The following is a 17,516-nucleotide window of genomic DNA, read 5'->3' as shown; positions in this document are numbered from 1 at the left end:
GTAATTCACTTACCTTGAGGAATAATATCCATTTTGGTTGACTCGATTTTAATGAAAATTGAAAAAACTACAGCCTTTTTTTTCGCGCGCTCGAAAGCGTGCACACACCACAGTCCCGCGCGAGTCTCGACAATGGTCACCAGGGTATGGACACTTAGACCTCCCCTCCACTCCTTATTCAAGCGCAGTGGACCAGGGCCATACCACAACAATAAGATGTAAAATTCCCATATATTAAGTTTAAGTGGTATCACTGACATATCGAGGCGTCCTCTGGAGATTTGATAATTGGCTTGTATGAAGTTAATGTTAATGATAAACTGTTTGAAGGAGGTTTGATTATTGTTTGTAAGTATCAACATAGGTCGTCGTAATCAACATGTACCAACTATTGTGGGAAAAAATATGAAATTCCTATAATTTTGTTAGTGAAAACTGTTATTATGTTGGCTATAGCCCAGTCCACACCGACGAATAATTTGCCTCAAAAACTGTTGAGTGTCCATACCCTGATGGTCACTTTCGAGGGTTTACCACAGGCCATAGAATGAATATAAACATCTGCCCTTTTGGATTTCAAAGCTCTAATGCTATCTATTGACAAATATGTGAAGCTTTACCTCGGATGATAACTTCCGGTTTTGGGGGTTTTGGCCAAGAATTCGGGCTTTCGGACCACTCTGAGGCGTGCCAATCACGCCAGGCGCCCAACAAAACTTCGCGATATTGTTTTTAGATTCAGGGTACATCGTGGACGCCAAATTATTGTGCACGTGGTAAGTTCTCGGTCATTTTCTCCGAGTGACCGAGGAGCGGGAAAAATCCACGTCACAGTATGTCTAACTCATTATGGTGAAATTATGGGGAAATTTTTTTTAATATCTCTGAAGAAATAGAAGAAAGTCGTGTCCGATTCTTATTTTTGCGACAGATTTGTCAAAAATTAAATCAGTATTATTTCAATACATCAGTACTATTATTTCGTTTATGGTATAGCTAGAACGATTTTGAAACAAACGTAGATCAAAAGTTTTTTATAATCACATTCGTAAATATATGCATACAGATTATCTTTTTGTAGAAAAAAAAATACAAAATGGTCAAGATTAAAAGCCGGGTTATTTGGTGCCGTCGAAACGTCGCTAAATAAAAATATGTATAAACATGCAACCACGCATGGTCAAATTTCTCTGACCCTCTCTGAATCCCTCCACATTTTTAAGAAAACTCAAGGGTCACGAAATCTTCACGTTATTTGGTATGGAAGGCCAAGTTATGGGCACATCCACCAATTATCAACGGTGAACATTTTTGTATAATTTTGATATCTTTTAATATGTGCTGAAAGGCATAAATCTCGAAAGTTATACTTCTCTAGCTCTTACGGTTTGAGAGAAACATGCTGATCTATTTTTTCATTTTGAAGCGTTCCAATTCTTGTCGCGGAAAAAATGATAGGAGTAAAACATGTTTTCCATGTAGAAAAGTCTGATCTTCTTGATTATGAAAATTGCTCTAGGTCTTTACGAACCGTAAAAAAACATGTTTTTTCACCGAAAAATTTTTATCCCCAATATTCCCCAACTTTTTTTTCCTCAACTGCGGCATTTTTATATGAGAGCAACCAGTTTTTCACATGAAAAGCACAGAGTAATAATTTATTTTGTGAGGCATAGAAATTTCAAGTTTCGTCAAAACATTTTCACCGTTCTTACATTTGTAGCAAAATATCTTCATCATATTTACATTAGTAGAAATATATTGCACTAAAAATTAGGGCTGTGCAATTAACCGATGATTTCCACTAATTGTTTTTTCAATCAATCGATTAATTGCACAGCTTTGATTTTATAGTGAAATATATTAATAAAAATGTAGATAAGATGAAAGTATGCTGCTAGAAATATAAATACAGTAAAAATGTTTCGCTGGAATCGAAAAAATTTTACTCACTATGAAATAATTTGTCGCTCGCTATGATCCCATTTTCAGCATATTCGACAAATATGAGTTATTCGTGTAAAAAACTAAGAGTTTTCAGATGAAAATGTCAAGTTTAAGACAAAAGTTGGGGAACTTCAGAAAACAAAGTTTTTTCGCCAGAAAATAACTTTTTTTTACACCTCGAAGAACTTAGCCTGAAACAGATTCCATAATAGAAAATATCAGACTTTTCGACATTGAAAACGTTTTGGATCATACTGTTTCTTCTGTGGCGAGGATATAATAAAATCTCGAATATGAAAATCGATCTCGTCAAACTTGAATAATTGATTAGCTAGAGCTAATCTCAGCTCCTAGTCAATTGCCAATAATTATTTATGAATTTGTGCATATAAATGTACGTACGTCATCTGGTTTACCTGAGAATTATTTTTTCTTGAATTCGTAGTTTCCTAATCAACTAATTCACTGACTTTAATCTTATTGCCAGTCGGGTTGAAGACTAGCGGCAAACAGCATATTGTAAGAGCACTTTTGTCTTCTGTCTGAGCACCTTTTACAAATTTCCAGAAAACGATGTTCATCAAGGATAATGAAACAATTTATAATCTATAGTTTAATTACTCACAACAGTTTTGTGAACCACTTGCAAACGAAGAAATAAAATTCAATATCTTCTCCCTAGCGATAGCTCTTGGCGAAAAGCTGTATTATGTACAATTCAATGAGGAAGAGTCGAACACTGCGCAATTTTACACATTATACAATACAGCAATATCCAATTCACTTTAGTCAACACCAAATTAAGAATGTAGTTTGAAAAGTTGTAATTATTAGCATGTAATTACTTAGTAAAATCTGACGATTTCCCTCTAATTCTGTTGAATATCTCTACGAAAATCTGTAATATACTTTATAAATTATCCAATGCGAGGGCAAAGGTTGATAAAGTATTATGCTTGTTGATGTATAAAAAAAACCTGTAATTTCGGTAACAGATGTTTCTAACTTTCATCGTGTCTATAATATGGGCTGAGCCGGATATTCAAGCTGGAAGGTTAATTTAGAAGTTTTATGAACTTTCACACAATTGGAATCTGAAATGTCGCACTTGGACATATGCCGACAGGACATATGCAAACAAAGCAGAAGTAAAAGAATGACAACACCAAAACAGATTCATCATCAAGATTCAAAAAAAAGTAATCAAATGATGTGAAAATCAATTCGAATTTGTCGTTCAATTGATTTGCAAATGGGTTAACGGGTTCGGTTTCTTTCAATTTTTTACGTTTGAATTGTAATGCAATTTCAATCCGATCTAATCTGCAATACACGATTCTGTCTCTATACATTCCTATTCGATTCTTTTGTACAAATTATTAGACACTTTAATTAAATATGTACAATATGAATTGAAATATTCCAAGTGCGTTTATCGCAATTCAAACATAAAGGAATGGAAAAAACTACGTTTCAAGCGTGAACAAAGCCCACAAGAATGCTTGCATATTTATATTTACATTTTGCTATCAATGGTGTAACTATACATATAATAAACTGAATCAAGTCTCATAACACTAAGGCTCAGAAAAAGGAGTGAATCTTTATAAAAACAGTGGGGGAAGGGTAGGAGAGCAAAATATTTGCACTTATTCAAAAAGTATAAAAAGAAATCAATGATATGCCATGCACTTGGTTTAGTAAACTTGTTTCGACACTGATCTTTCACAATATCATAATATCATTAATGATAATAATAACTATACCAATGGCTATATGTTTCCTGAGCGATTTTAGTTGGCTGAGTTATATTTTCAGATTCACAGACGTTATTTTATATATATGCAATATTTTCCCAATTATCCTAAATAGGTAAACAATGTTATTCGATGGGAAAAGGAAAACGCTGATATTACAAGACTTATTGGATATACTTGCACTCTTCAAGAGACTTTTGAAACTGTTGGATGTATAAATATATAATGTAAGTTCACCAAGGGTTATCATGAAGCAGAATTGATTTTAGCCTGGGACCTTCTGCTCACTATTCATATTTATTATCGCCCTATCAGAGATCCCTCGCGCTATTCTCTTGTCATTGAAACCCGTTTATCTAGTCATTCTAGTATGTACCATACCACTTGGAAAATTCATCCAACATATTGCAAGTTATTTCCTTAAAACGAAACACAATATTATCCACTTACATGTTCCCTATTTCGTATTTCAAGAAAAATGCTTCTGCGCATTTTAAAGTTTCAACATGAAATTACTGAACTTTAAGTACAGGTACAGAGTTCCTTGAAATATTGTTATATAATAAAATAATCTATGAGAAATGGTAAAACAGATGAAATAAAATATTGAAGAGAATGATATCCAGTCAATCTCTACTGTACAACGTGTTGAGAAACATTTAACAAAGTAAAGAATTCTGGCAATGCATATTAATAAAACCGATTAACTGTTTTGTTCAAATCCCTTCATATTTAAAATTATTACTAGATAATTTAGTTCAAGTTGAAGGTCTATAGAATCTGAAAACCGTAAGCAATGACTCACAAACACTGAGTTTCAGCCTAAGCTCTGATTCACTCGCTTAACCTGTATACAACTGAATAACATTTCGCTGTAAAATCTTTGTACCATGCTAAGTCAATATTTTGTCAAAGTTCACTCCAACATTTACGGATCATTTACGTTTCATACAGTGCCTGAGAACTAAGGAAAGAGTAGCGATGCACTAGTACGCATATTTTCACATGCTTTTTACCTACGCTGCCAATGATCGCGAGAATGATTATGATATTTGTAATGCGGAGGTCGGTAGTTGCTCCCATGTCTAGGTCTATTACTAGACACATTATAATAAGCTCTTCTATGATAACCGCTAGATCGATTCCAACTTTTGCTCATTTGATATTCCTGGAATGGATTGTAGCCAGGATTCGCTCTATCCTTGTACTCTCTATGCCCTTTCACTTTTTTCATGCGACCTCGGTCGATTTCCTCTTCTTCAGAGTCCAGATGACGCTTGCGTTCTTCTCGGCGTTCTGTGCCAATCTCTCTTTCGAGGTGCGCTCGTCCTCCGTTCCAATTTGACACTGCGGACATTTTTTGTTTTTAGCAACAAGTTTCTTAGGAAAAATAAGAATGACAAATTAAATAGATATTACATTTATAAATCATTATTGGATGATTCGAAATTTGGATTATAAGCTTTTCTTCGTAAAGAATCTCTAAATCCTTTTAGGCACACACATTTATGTTTATCTTTCTTCGGATAGTCAGATCCGGCTTACATTCTTGCAGCATGTGGAGTGGTTCATTACAGACATGAATCACCTAGGATCAAGCTCAGATTAGAAGAACAGGGATTTCATGTAGACTATTCCGGCTACCCTAAGTATCATAAGCAACTATTAAATGTTTCATGCTAAATGTTTCGTAGTATGGAGACCAATAACTATTCTTTTCAGTGTCGTTAGTGTTCCTTCATACATGGAAAACTGTTAGTAATATCTATTCTAAAGCTAGGATGGTTGCTCAGTTTGTTAAAATAGCATAAAATCTAGTTTTGCTACTTGTATTTTCACTAATTTTGTTTCCATCTATTTTAACTAAATAAATCTTTTCTAATGTACCAACGTCTGTCATACAATGAAAAAAAAAAGTGGGAATAAAACTCGGAAATTAAAGTTGGTTTTAAATCTGTTTCCTAATCCTATTCTTATTTTTTTTTTTCAAATGTATAACGTGCTTGACCTGTCTAATAATGAATGCTATTGTGTTTGGTAATTGAAGCATGATGCAATTTAAGTAATTTTAATTTGAAGGGAGGAGGGTGACTCATGTCCTTGAATTAATATGTATACCATGTCTAATCAACTATTGAACACCACAAACTCAGAAATATCAACACAAATGTATTTCGACAATACAAATTGGTGGATGAAATTGTTAAGGACATTACCGAAGCTAGCTATCGGCTGCTAAATATCTGTATCTGAAAGCCACTGGGTCCGTCCATAATACTTTTGAGTCATTCTTAGAAACAGCAATAACATTTTTTAGATGAACCTTTCTACCAGAACGAATTGCTTGTCATTTCAAAACTTGAAGTATTTCTAACGAAATAAAACTTTTAAAAATTTTTAGCCTCAAAATTATTAATCGTAAATATTGTTACGAGTTGTCTGATAATAAAGGTGAAAGTTATCAACGAACCAAACATTCCTGGGATTTTATAATATGATAGTCGTGCTTTTACTATGTACAAGGATTATCTCATAATTCAACTATTGATTGTTTGAAAACGTAATGGTGGAATAGTATATTGTTTTACAAGTGCGGAAAGTGGCCAATTTCCGACAAGTATGAATTTTGCAATATGTGCCAAAAGCGAGTGCTGCAATTGCACGAGTCAGATATTGACTACCTGAATGTGTAATACATGCTACTTTCTGTACCACCTGCAAAAGAAAGTTTGATTTAAGAAGCACCGAAGTTGCCATTGACAGCACTTAAACTCAAGGTTGAGTAACTTACACTGAAACAAAGCTCATATAATTGAGTTGTCCGAAAGTGCATATGCGCCAAATAAAACCCTACTGTGTAAAATATAGCATTTCAATTTTACACGTTTGCCAAATCAATTTTTCGCACGATGTCATTGTGCATAGATTACCCAACCCCAGTCTCACGCGCTGTCAGTGGCAGCTTTGGTGTTTCGTAAATTGAAGTTTCCGCATAGGTGTCGTAAAAATTATAGTATGTGACACGTGCAAATAGGCGAAATCTGACTTGTGTGATTACAGTGCTCGCCTTGCATCATGCTGCTAGTACTTCTGCGATTACAGCACTTGCCTTCTGCTCATGCCATGAAATTCGCATCTGTATTTTTCCCAATGCGGGACTTGTTTTTAGCGTTCACTGTAAATTTCACACTCGTCGGAGAACGCTTACTTTCCACAGTTGTACTACAATATACGATTCTGGTATGGTGGGCCAGTTGACACAAAATGCTATGGGACAGAAAGCACATGAAACAGGATGAGAGTTTTGGAATACGTGAAAAATATTTGCTTTTTTAGGTTCAAATGCCATGGACATGATCAGTGAATCAGCAAAAGCACTCACTTTCCTAAATAGGATAAAATGAGACGTACTCTATTTTTAAAAAAGATCGACATAATAAAACTTTCAAGAGGATCAACTTAAACAGACTCATAGTTTATGACAAAATATCGTTACTTGGGGTTTCGGCTTCCAGATACAGAATCACAATGTATGTAAATATAATTTAAATTATTCATTTGTTATAAATCAAATGATTTGAAGATATGGCATTGTTGTAATTTCCATTGTTCCATTTTTTTTTTTTTTTTTTTTAACCACCATGAAATATTCCTATATTGTATAATTCTTTTATCTTTATCTACCATACACAGTACACTTGTAATGTGTACTATGAATTTTCGCTGACTTTGGATACTCAACATCCTGTAGTAGGCCCAACACAGGCGGATACGCGTACCTGAGCTGCCTGTGGCGCTCCTACTGCACCGTATCTTCTCTAAACCAAGCCTCACGCATGTCGTTTACACTTATGTTCGACCAGCTACAGAACGGAGAGTTTCTGAATACATAGAAAACTCACGGTGTAAAGACAGCGATTAACATTTTTCCCAAAAATGAGTCAATTGAATATAACGTAATTTGGACTTGACAAGAAATTTTCCAACACCAGAGAAAAATTTTCTTTGATCATTAGAAGTTGAAAATTTTTTTGCATGAGCTGATACAATAATGGTAGATTTGGGCTTGGACTTGACTTTTACAAGGATCTTGATTTGAATCCAGCCCACATGGCGTCTTTACTTCAGAATATTCGAACTCATGGATTTTCGAGTCGATTTTATTTGGTTTTGAACCATGAACGTCTCTTCTTTTTTGTACAAATGGTACATTTTTCTTCTTCTTGACTGATTACAGTGGACTTGTCTATTGAGGTGTGAATTCGATGTGAAAAGGATAGGTAGAGAATTCGGGAGGGATGCCTTTTTGTGGGTATACTGACCAGAAGAACTGCCATAACCTCGGTGGGACATCTTCAGCAGGTGTGATACTGTGTCTGAACGATTCGTTCCGCCAAAGTTTCGTAGTGCTGCGGCACTTGGTGGTGCTGTATGGTAGTTCGCTGATTTAACTGCATCTTCCCTGAAAGAAGCAATTTTTTCAATTTGATAGACTTCACCGTTGCAAATTACAAAACATAACTACGGAAGAGAAAGAAACTCTCTGTCATTTCCTAGTTTGGAAATTTTTTCTTAGTTTCAGTTTAAAGAATGGGCCATACCGTCGCACTCAAAATGTAGAAGAAGATGAAAAACTTTTTAGAAAATTTCCAACAACCAGCATTATTTGTTCCAATGATGGTGAATTAGAATGATACAACATGCTTACTATATGATATAAATGATTCTGAATGAATTCAAATAACATAGATGAAAAAATTGAAAATTCTTTGTCGACTGAAAAAAGCAAACAAAATTTCCGGTTATTGCCGAGTATCATAAAATTAGACACTCAGATGTTCTGGAAACATGATTTTACAAAATTTTCCTTATGCATATTCAGAACATGTTTCTTTGCATAACTTTTTTTATGTATCGCATGTATAGATGGCTACTTCAAACAATTGATTGCGCTAGATTCTCGATATGTAATTATTAGTAAACGATCAGTTGCCAAGATTTTGATTTAACTGGAATTTTCGTATTTCATTATGTTGACTGAGGTATGGAAATCCTCTAATTCATAGACTTTTAGAACTAATCATGTACGATAAACACGTTGGAAAAAAAAGAACTGAACCCGACTGTGAAGTCCATTTTTGGATATGTCTACAGCATTGCCATATAAAAAGATTTTGCGAAGTTGCCATATCTCATATTATACGTATAGCTTTGAAAAAAAATTGCTGCCAGATAAAAATTTTTGCACCAGCGAATCCTTCATTTAGAAATTCGCTGAGTATTACAGGAGTTTCCAGGCTGTTTTTTGAAAATTCTCAGGGCACTTACAATAACATTTGTAATTAAATTTTTACAACGGAATTTATGCATATGGGGCTTTCCATGCCAACTTGGTAAGACCTTGAAAGTTGACATTTATGGTGTGACTAAAATTTGTCTATCTTTTTGCATTCTGTGAAAAAATATTTCTTTATTTTTTTCACACTTTTATTCATGACGGTTTGTGGTAATAATGTTTTGAATAATTCACAAAAACTAGGTAGTAATATTGTTCGCGAGGAAGCTAACTATCTAGGTAACATTTCAGAGGTGCTATGGGTTCGTCTCCACAGTTAATTCTCAATTTGAAATCCAAAAATTGAATTTTCGGGCAGTATGCCCCTTTGGAAAATTACGGAAAAGTTCTCCAAAATTTTTGCTTCGAAAACGAAACTTTTATACCCGATCAGATCGTGGTCGATGAGTCTTTCCTATTTGTTGTGAATTTTTAAAATTTCGCGCAATGTGATTTTCCTTTTTGATCAGACCGAGATCTACTATTTACTGTCCCCACTCTATCCGATCTACTGATCTCAAATGTTTACCACAGAATTAAATGATATATATTTTGACAGAGTCATCTATTTTTCTTTGTCTTGTTGCGTTCGACTGGCCTAAATAGCCACGATTGACTGGTCCATGCCTACTGTAAACAATACCCTGTAAACTGTAAACACTGTGTTAGGGTGTTGTTATACATTTTTTCGAGAGTACGGATACCGATTTTCAGATTTGTGTATGCTATTTTTCTATCCTTATATAATCGTGAGATTATCAACAAAACAAAAAAAAATAGAAATTCAACATATATTCATTTCGGTCAAATGAAAATAAAATCCATTTTTTTAAACTTAGTGGGGATACGAAATATTCCAGGAAAAATCTGAAAATTTCCTGGGTTTCAAAGAGTTTTCACGGTGAAAGAAAAATCCATCGTAATTCAAGGAGTTAAATGGTTTTCCAAGCTAATAAACACCCTGTCGTTATTCCATCATTTCAAACATATTTGTCAACCGTAAATACGAATATACTCAAATTTTGCAAACTGAATTGCTTTAAAAAATTAATTGTGATAGGTCGTAAACGGATTTTTGCAACCTAGATCGTTAGTCTGCCAAAAATGTTTTTTATTCCCACTTTTCATACACAATGACGATTTTCAAGAGCAACTGTCAATTATTGTATTGGTTGATTCTGTGGATTGTTAAGATACGCAGATTTGTAAATGTCATCCGATGGCTCTCTAAAGTGTTTCTGAAGGTAAAGAAAATCAAGGTAAATGTAGGGAAAGCTTAAGAGATTGAAATTGTGGACGTTTGAATCAATCTGATAAAACACAGAGATTCGTGAACATTGCGTAACAGTTTACTGTGTGTGATTTAAAAAATATCAGTCAAGTTGTAAGCAATTTGCACTCACTTGTTGTCAGTAACAGACCAGCCACTGGGTGTAGTAGATGCTGTGGGAGAAGGTGTATCCTTAGATATCTGCCAACCCTTAATACTGCTTGCACCAGCTTTTGTAGGCACTCGTTCCTCTTGATCAGTCTTAATTCTTGCAGAATTGTGTAACTTCTCTTTTCCATTTATCTCTGGCCTAACATTCATCTCTCCTTTGACGATTTGGGACTTGAACGAATTTTGTACTCCGTTATTTGTCGTACTAATCTGGTACTTGTTACCTTGCAATGTTATATTTTGGCTGACTGACTTCGAATTTGTATTTACAATTGCGTTTTCACTTCCATCAACAGTTTTCTGCACATCTTTTAACTTTGCTACAAACTTAGGGGAATTCTCTTTTAATAAAGATCCCGTCCTGTACGAAGCATTTGTAGCATTTTTTGTTGAGGTTACTAGTTTTGAAACAAGGTTGCTATTTGGAAGCGTTAGATTTTTGATACTGTTTGTACCAGTTTCGTCTTCTTCACTTGATCCGTCATACGGTACTAAGCTACTGCCGTTTGAAATTTTGCCATTCTTGAGGTGCATGACTAGCCTAGGATGAGATTTATCTAGCAGCTTTTGGGGAAGTTGAGGGCCAATGAAATTGGCGCTCTTCTGCAGTGGAAGCTGCGGACCAATAATTTTTTGTGGAGGCAATTGTGGCCCAATCATCACTCTGTCCTTCGGTTCCTGACAATTTGCAGATGAGTTTATTATTCCGTTGAGTGGAATTATACAAGAGGTCGACGATTTCAAATTAACTGTTTTGCTTGCACAACCATTAGACAGTAGGGGTAAATTTCTCGTCGGCACCAATCCGTTCAATTTTGCTGGCTGTTGATTTTGCAACTTCGTTTGGAACTGAGACTCCATTTCAAATATCATTATATAAGCATTTGTACTTAGTACATTGCTCAGACTCGTCGGACGCACCTGTGTGAAACGATAAGGAGGGATAAGTGTTTCTATTCTTTAAAACTTCAACAGCTATTGAATTGTTGTTAAAAATTAGTTCATAGTGTACGGAAATTCAAAAAAAAATGTAGTTCAAGGGGATATGTGAACTCTTGCTTAGAAATACTAATAAAATGACTTTTGTCAGAATTCTGATGAATTTGAGTGTTTTGCCGCTAATTTTTACACTTTTCAACAATACTAGCTTTGAAATATTGAATGTTTCCAAATGTTTATGCACAAAATGAGGCCAAACTATGGCAGCTTCGTTTCTTTTTTTCAATAGTGAACACGATAACTATTGACCCAACACAATTGAAAAGGGAAGGTTGGGTTGTACCCGTGGAGACTTCTGTTTATGAATACTGAAATCTACAACATATCAAAAATCCAGACGATTTCACTAGAACCCAATTCCCATGACATTATTGCGGGGTTCTTTCAAGTCTAAATCACATCGATCACCATAAAAAAATTTGACCCATCAAAACACATTGAAGCTTGAAAGAATAGAAAGCTCATACATTTGTTTTTCATCCGATTTCTTGTTTAACGGTAGCGTGTCAAATATTTCCTCATGTGCTTCGTGTGTTTTGAAAAGTTAAATTTTTTTTGAAACGGCTGTTGTGAAGTACACAAAGAATTGTATAAATACAGAAAATTAGGCTTTTTCGTAATAATCTTGATGAAAATAGAGACAGGTCACTGAAATTCCGCACGAAGTAATCTTTTGCCAATACAAGAGAGCAATTCCATCAAAAGATCGGTTTCCAGCAGCGTTACTTTTACAATGGGTACCTGGCTGTAGCCTTTTTCAATTTCCCTCCATACCCCAAGGACAAATGTTAGTCGTGGAATGAAAATCTTGAATGACTACAGGGGCTCAATGAAAGCTTAGTCAAAAGATCTTTTTGTGCAGAATACACTTGCCAAATTGTGGCTTGATTGATGTATCCAATCTGAAATGGTGCTCTGACAATAAATGAAATTATTTAAATATATAGCGTCTCCCCCCTCAGTGTCATTATACTTTGAATGAGTTGGAACTGTTAAATGCCATCTTTCGGTTTGTAACATCTACTCTAATTATGAAGCATTCCATGTAAAAACAAACATTTTGCAGGTAAAATATCCATCGACAATTTTAATTTGCCTGAAATTTTCTTGATGCATTTTGTGGTTGAAAAAAAGAGATACATGTTCGAGGAAAAAATGTAGTATCCATATTGTCGACATTAGAATATAATTTCTAGTTTTAAATTTGGTATCCGAACTCTTCTTCTACTGCTGTATCATCAAAAGTAATTAAGAAAATTGAACGAACAAGAAGGCATCGGAAAGGCTCCCAATTTTACAAGTCATTGACTATTGATTTTAAAATTCTAAGTAAATGTGGCTGTATTCGTTCATTAATTGTACATGAACCTGTCAATTTTAAAAATGGGTGGAGAATATGATATTTTTGAAAGAATTCGATCTTCTCGCGTTATAACAGTATTGCACCAAGGTATAGGGTTCTTTTTTGAATTGCCGCTCAGCCAATATTAAAATTTATGCTTCATATTTAATGTGATTATTAGATATCTTGAAGTAGAAATTTGTCCTGTGATGAAAACAAATGTTCGCAAAAATCTACGTTTCAAAAATAAGTAGAAATGAATAATATGACTGATCGTGAGTACCGGTAACAGTCTTATCATTGACTTTCTCAAATCTATCATTAAGGGTAGGTGAGTTTTTAATTGTCAGCCAAGCGAGCTAATCCTTTTATTTAATTATTATTAATAATGGATCTTGTTCAAATTTCGACGAGGTTTTGCTTTTTGGTGGTACAATTCATTATTATCATTATCTTATATGGTTATAGACCCATAACGAATACATTCGCACGTTTCACTATGTAAAATGTGTAATGCCGCACTTTTGAAACCGGTATTGCTACGTCGGCTATAGTAAAACCGGAATAACAGCGCTGTGTAAACGTACTCAATGATGGTCACTAAATCCATCCTGTCTCTTGTCTTGCACAAGCCTAACAGCTCATGGGGACATGCCCTATCTGGCATGGCGGGTGTTGGTAGTGTTTATTATTATTATTGATAGTATTATTGCTGTTATTATTATTATCTAAAAAATTTGATTTTTTTTTACCAAGTGTTAGTATTTCCGTCCATAACGGATTTTGGGGACGAAAATGTACGCGGGGGAGGTACTTTCCACAATTCTCAGAGTAATCAGGAATAATATGAGACATCGCAGCACTATTTTCATGAAAAATTGCTGAAGTATAAAATATGACTTTGAATATTTGCAGAAATGCAATTTAAAAGAGAACCCTACACCATGGTACGTATCATGATAAGACGAGATCTAATTTTTTTAAAAGAGCCTATTATAGGTCTATTTTGACAATAGGTGGGTTAACGTATAATCGGTAGATAAATAGCCATAGTTATTTTAGTATTATATAATTAGTATAAGATAGCAAAAAGTAAGATCAAAGAATTTAACCATCGTGATACACGGCCAAATGATTGTATTTAAAAAATCATATTACATCCATTAGTTTTGAAGATATAGCCACTAGAAGGAAAGCGTGTGTGCAAATTTAAGATTCGAAATTGCATTCTAATATTAAAAATATGGAAAAGCATATATTTCTTCTTTCATTTTTAAAAAAAATTTCGAATAAATTAAAAATGGCGATGTTTCACGAGTGACGTGTAGAGATTCATCTACACCCGTTCAAAAGTTATTCAGGGGTCCCGATACTTTTGACAAAACCTCTATACAGGGTAAGCCAACTTAAAGTGTTACACAACAGCTTCTTGGAGATGACTTGAGGCGCCGATAACTTAGGCTGAACAAAAAGTGGTTTGACAAAGGCTGTATAATGATTGAGATCGATTTTTTTAAAAACAATATCAACTTAGAAGTTTCAACTTTATCGTAATTACGTTAAATGTGAACCATCTTTTCATTATCCGTTATATTACAGTACAGATTGTAACAAATCGAAAGACAATCTAATGTAATTTTTTCACGTGATGCGGTAAAAATTAGCTTGCATTTGATTAGAGTATTTTGCTGCAATGAATTTATCCGCCTCATTAGTTAACTACCTTTCCTTTCTAATTTACGTAGGCCAATCTCCAAATTATCGCTCAACAATCAGGTCCCAAAAATTTGATTTTGTTACAATTTAGACACATTATTGTGTGTACTAAAATATGAAAGTCATCCAATTTTGAGGCTATCAGACTTTACCGTTCATTAAAAACCTGTCGATTGATTTGACCACTTTTTAGATTTTTTTAGACGTTCCTGTCCTCGGAAGAATTTTTGACCTGATACCTTCGCTGTGCAAAAAATTCTCATCTTTCCAAATATTCAATCAATTTCGGGTACATCGTCAGCAACAACGAATGGGTTTTTTCCCGAAAAATCGTTTTTTTGGCGGTTCCGCAGACGAATAAAAGTATTTTTATGATTCCATTGAAAGGCTGAGAATTTTACCGTAGCGACCCTAGTTTTTCAAGGTTGTATGACCATGGGATCGTTATTAAACTGAATTTATGTAAATAGTGCACACGTCGCGTCGTTTTGCGGATGGAACGACTTAATAAAAAAAATGCCTGTAATAGAATGTGATTTTTTTCTTCGAATATTTGTTACGTACATACGTTGTCTTATCAAGTTTAGTCTAGTTTTATCGATCAAAAAATCTATATCGTTCAAAGAATCTTCCATACTTTAACCGCACTCAATTCGCAGCCGTATGCACGTGGCGTTTTATCCGTTAACCTTTAGAGGGCCAGCATTTTTCCCTGTAAATTCCATATTTTTTAGAGGTATGCTTTACGTATATAGTCACACATCCGGTAAAGTTTCCAAGTTATCTGCTGACTTCTAAAAGAGCCAGATTGGCCCTCTAAACGTTAAACGATGAGATGTATGCACCGTTTAGATAAACTTAGCTCAATAACGATCCTATAGTCATCTCACTTTGATAATCTACGGTCTACGCGGAAAAACTTTCAGCTTTTCGATTGAATCATCAATAGTATATTGCGTAACAAGGAGGCAAACTGGGTCCTTTCGAGCTGAGCGTAAGTTTGAAATATGAGTCGTAGGTGAGCACGCATGCCAACCGAAGACGAATATTGCAAATACGCGAAGTGAAAAGACCGTGCCACCTTGTTGCACACGATTCTTTACATATCAAGACTATGTAAGGCGTTTTTTCACGATGCACGAAATTGAGTTTAGGATTGCGTAATGTCAGCTTTCTGTACGCCGCGCATGCGCATTTCGCACACTCACTCTACCGTCATAGAAGCGGGTACTTCGTGTACGGAAAACACGCATGAATAAACCCGTAAATCATGCTCACGTTATATAAAATAAATTTTTCCCATATCTGCTTGAAAAGTTTGTTTTTCGAAGTCTGTGGAGCGTGCGTAGAATGCCACATTTCCGAACAGTGCAGTAAAACGACGGTGGCACGTACAGTGCTTATTCCACGTCAAACCGAACACTAAATTATAACCAATGATTCCAATTTTCTTCTAAGAAGATATGAACGGTTGAAAGTTTCAAAAAATCACAAAAATCGTCGGGCGTGCGAACATTCAAACTACTGTATCATCGAACCCATTAGCCGTGCAAAAAAAGCAAGAGGTCGATTTTGAAGATCTTGAGTCACTTTATGTAGTGGTATATTGCAAATTCACGTTTGACATTAATCAATTATTATTCATTTGTTTATAAATTTCATTAGCATTTTTCATCAACTCACCAATTTAAGATTTTGAAAAAAATATCAGCGTGTTCCCACTTCAATTCTAGATAAATAGTGAAATTTGAAAGTGGAAGAGCAAAATTGTGGAGGTATTTGTCATAAATCATGCGTACCAGACACATTTTGTGAATTCTATTCCTTTGCAGACACACGGACTTTTTAAAAGTGATACCGGAAAGCAAAGTTCATTGAAGTTCGAAAATAAACACGAATAAAACTTCCACGATCGAATTTTGTATTGTAACTTTTGCCCTGTAATAATTTGTTCCAACGTCAGCGGAAATATATGTTTATTATCAAATATCACTTTTTATTGATACTTTAAAAAAACAAAGAAAAGCGACGAGACTTGAACAGGGACCGCCAGCGTGCCAGCCAACGACCTGACCCATATTACGCAAAGCAGTGAGCAAACGATGCTCGCCAAGCAACAAAAGAGAGCGCCGAAACGAAATTTCGCCGAATAAGTATTGTCCAGTAGAATATTTGTTCAACTTGCTCAAAACTCAATTTAAAAAAAATAGTCTCGCCAGAGAATTTTATTCCGCATCTTTTTTCCAAATAAACTATACTGATAATTTTTAAAGTTTATAAAATATTTAAAGAAGTCATTCTTGAGGAAAAAAAAATTTAATGCTTCTTTCACTTCAACTCGTCATAACTTTTTTAAACATTCATATTTCTTCTTGAAACCTGCACACGATGAACTTGCATGTATTTCGCGTCTTTCAAGCCCAATCACAATTTTTTATATCAAATACAAACAATCTGGCGATTTTTTAAAACAATTCCGTCAAAATCTTCCGCCGATGTTTTCAGCTGAAAAAGTTTTGTGGGAATTTTTAGCTTCATAGTATTTATTTAGTTTAGTTTAGTTTACTTAGTGCTCTTATTATTTAACAGCATTGTTAATTTTTCTATGAGCGCGTCTGCTGTGCGTGCCACTCACATTCTCAAACGGCGGAACCGTACCGAAGAAACATGTAGGTATGTTTGTGGAATAATAATATCATTCATAATATTCTTGTAAATAATGTTACAGTTTTTAATATGGTTAAATGAATATTATAAGTATCAAAATTATCGATGCGTAATGTTTATTTGCGAAAGATAGAAAAATTCGTAGAAAAATTAACAATGCTCTTAAACAATAAGAGCTACTAGGAAGCTAAAAATTCCCACAAAAGTTTTTCAAAGCATTGTGAAAATGTTGGTATGTTTGAAAAATGAAAACTTAAACTTTCGTCACAAAACTTTTTCAACTGAACACATCCGCAGAAGATTTCGACGAAT

General features: G+C 34.6%; 1 protein-coding gene across 7 annotated transcripts in view; it reads right to left on the bottom strand.

The window, feature by feature from the left end:
* Positions 1-757: 757 nt before the first annotated feature.
* LOC124176754 (ubiquitin carboxyl-terminal hydrolase 36) overlaps positions 758-17,516 on the bottom strand; it is a 45,448-nt gene continuing 28,689 nt past the window's right edge. For 5 of the 7 annotated variants that reach the window (XM_046558421.1, XM_046558412.1, XM_046558402.1 and 2 more), the window contains 3 exons: positions 10,443-11,401; positions 8,027-8,166; positions 758-5,051 (listed from right to left, as the gene is read on the bottom strand). In XM_046558421.1, the coding sequence (XP_046414377.1) occupies positions 4,717-5,051; positions 8,027-8,166; positions 10,443-11,401 (1,434 nt within the window). In that variant the 3' untranslated portion in view covers positions 758-4,716. Of the gene's footprint in view, positions 5,052-7,483; positions 7,586-8,026; positions 8,167-10,442; positions 11,402-17,516 lie in introns of all 7 variants that reach the window. The other 2 variants (XR_006869461.1, XM_046558439.1) reach the window with 2 other exon arrangements.

Source organism: Neodiprion fabricii, chromosome 1 (genome assembly GCF_021155785.1).
Source record: "Neodiprion fabricii isolate iyNeoFabr1 chromosome 1, iyNeoFabr1.1, whole genome shotgun sequence".
NCBI classification, from domain to species: Eukaryota; Metazoa; Arthropoda; class Insecta; order Hymenoptera; family Diprionidae; genus Neodiprion; species Neodiprion fabricii.
The sequence above is the reverse complement of the archived record's forward strand: the minus strand, read 5'-3'. Positions and strand labels throughout refer to the sequence as shown.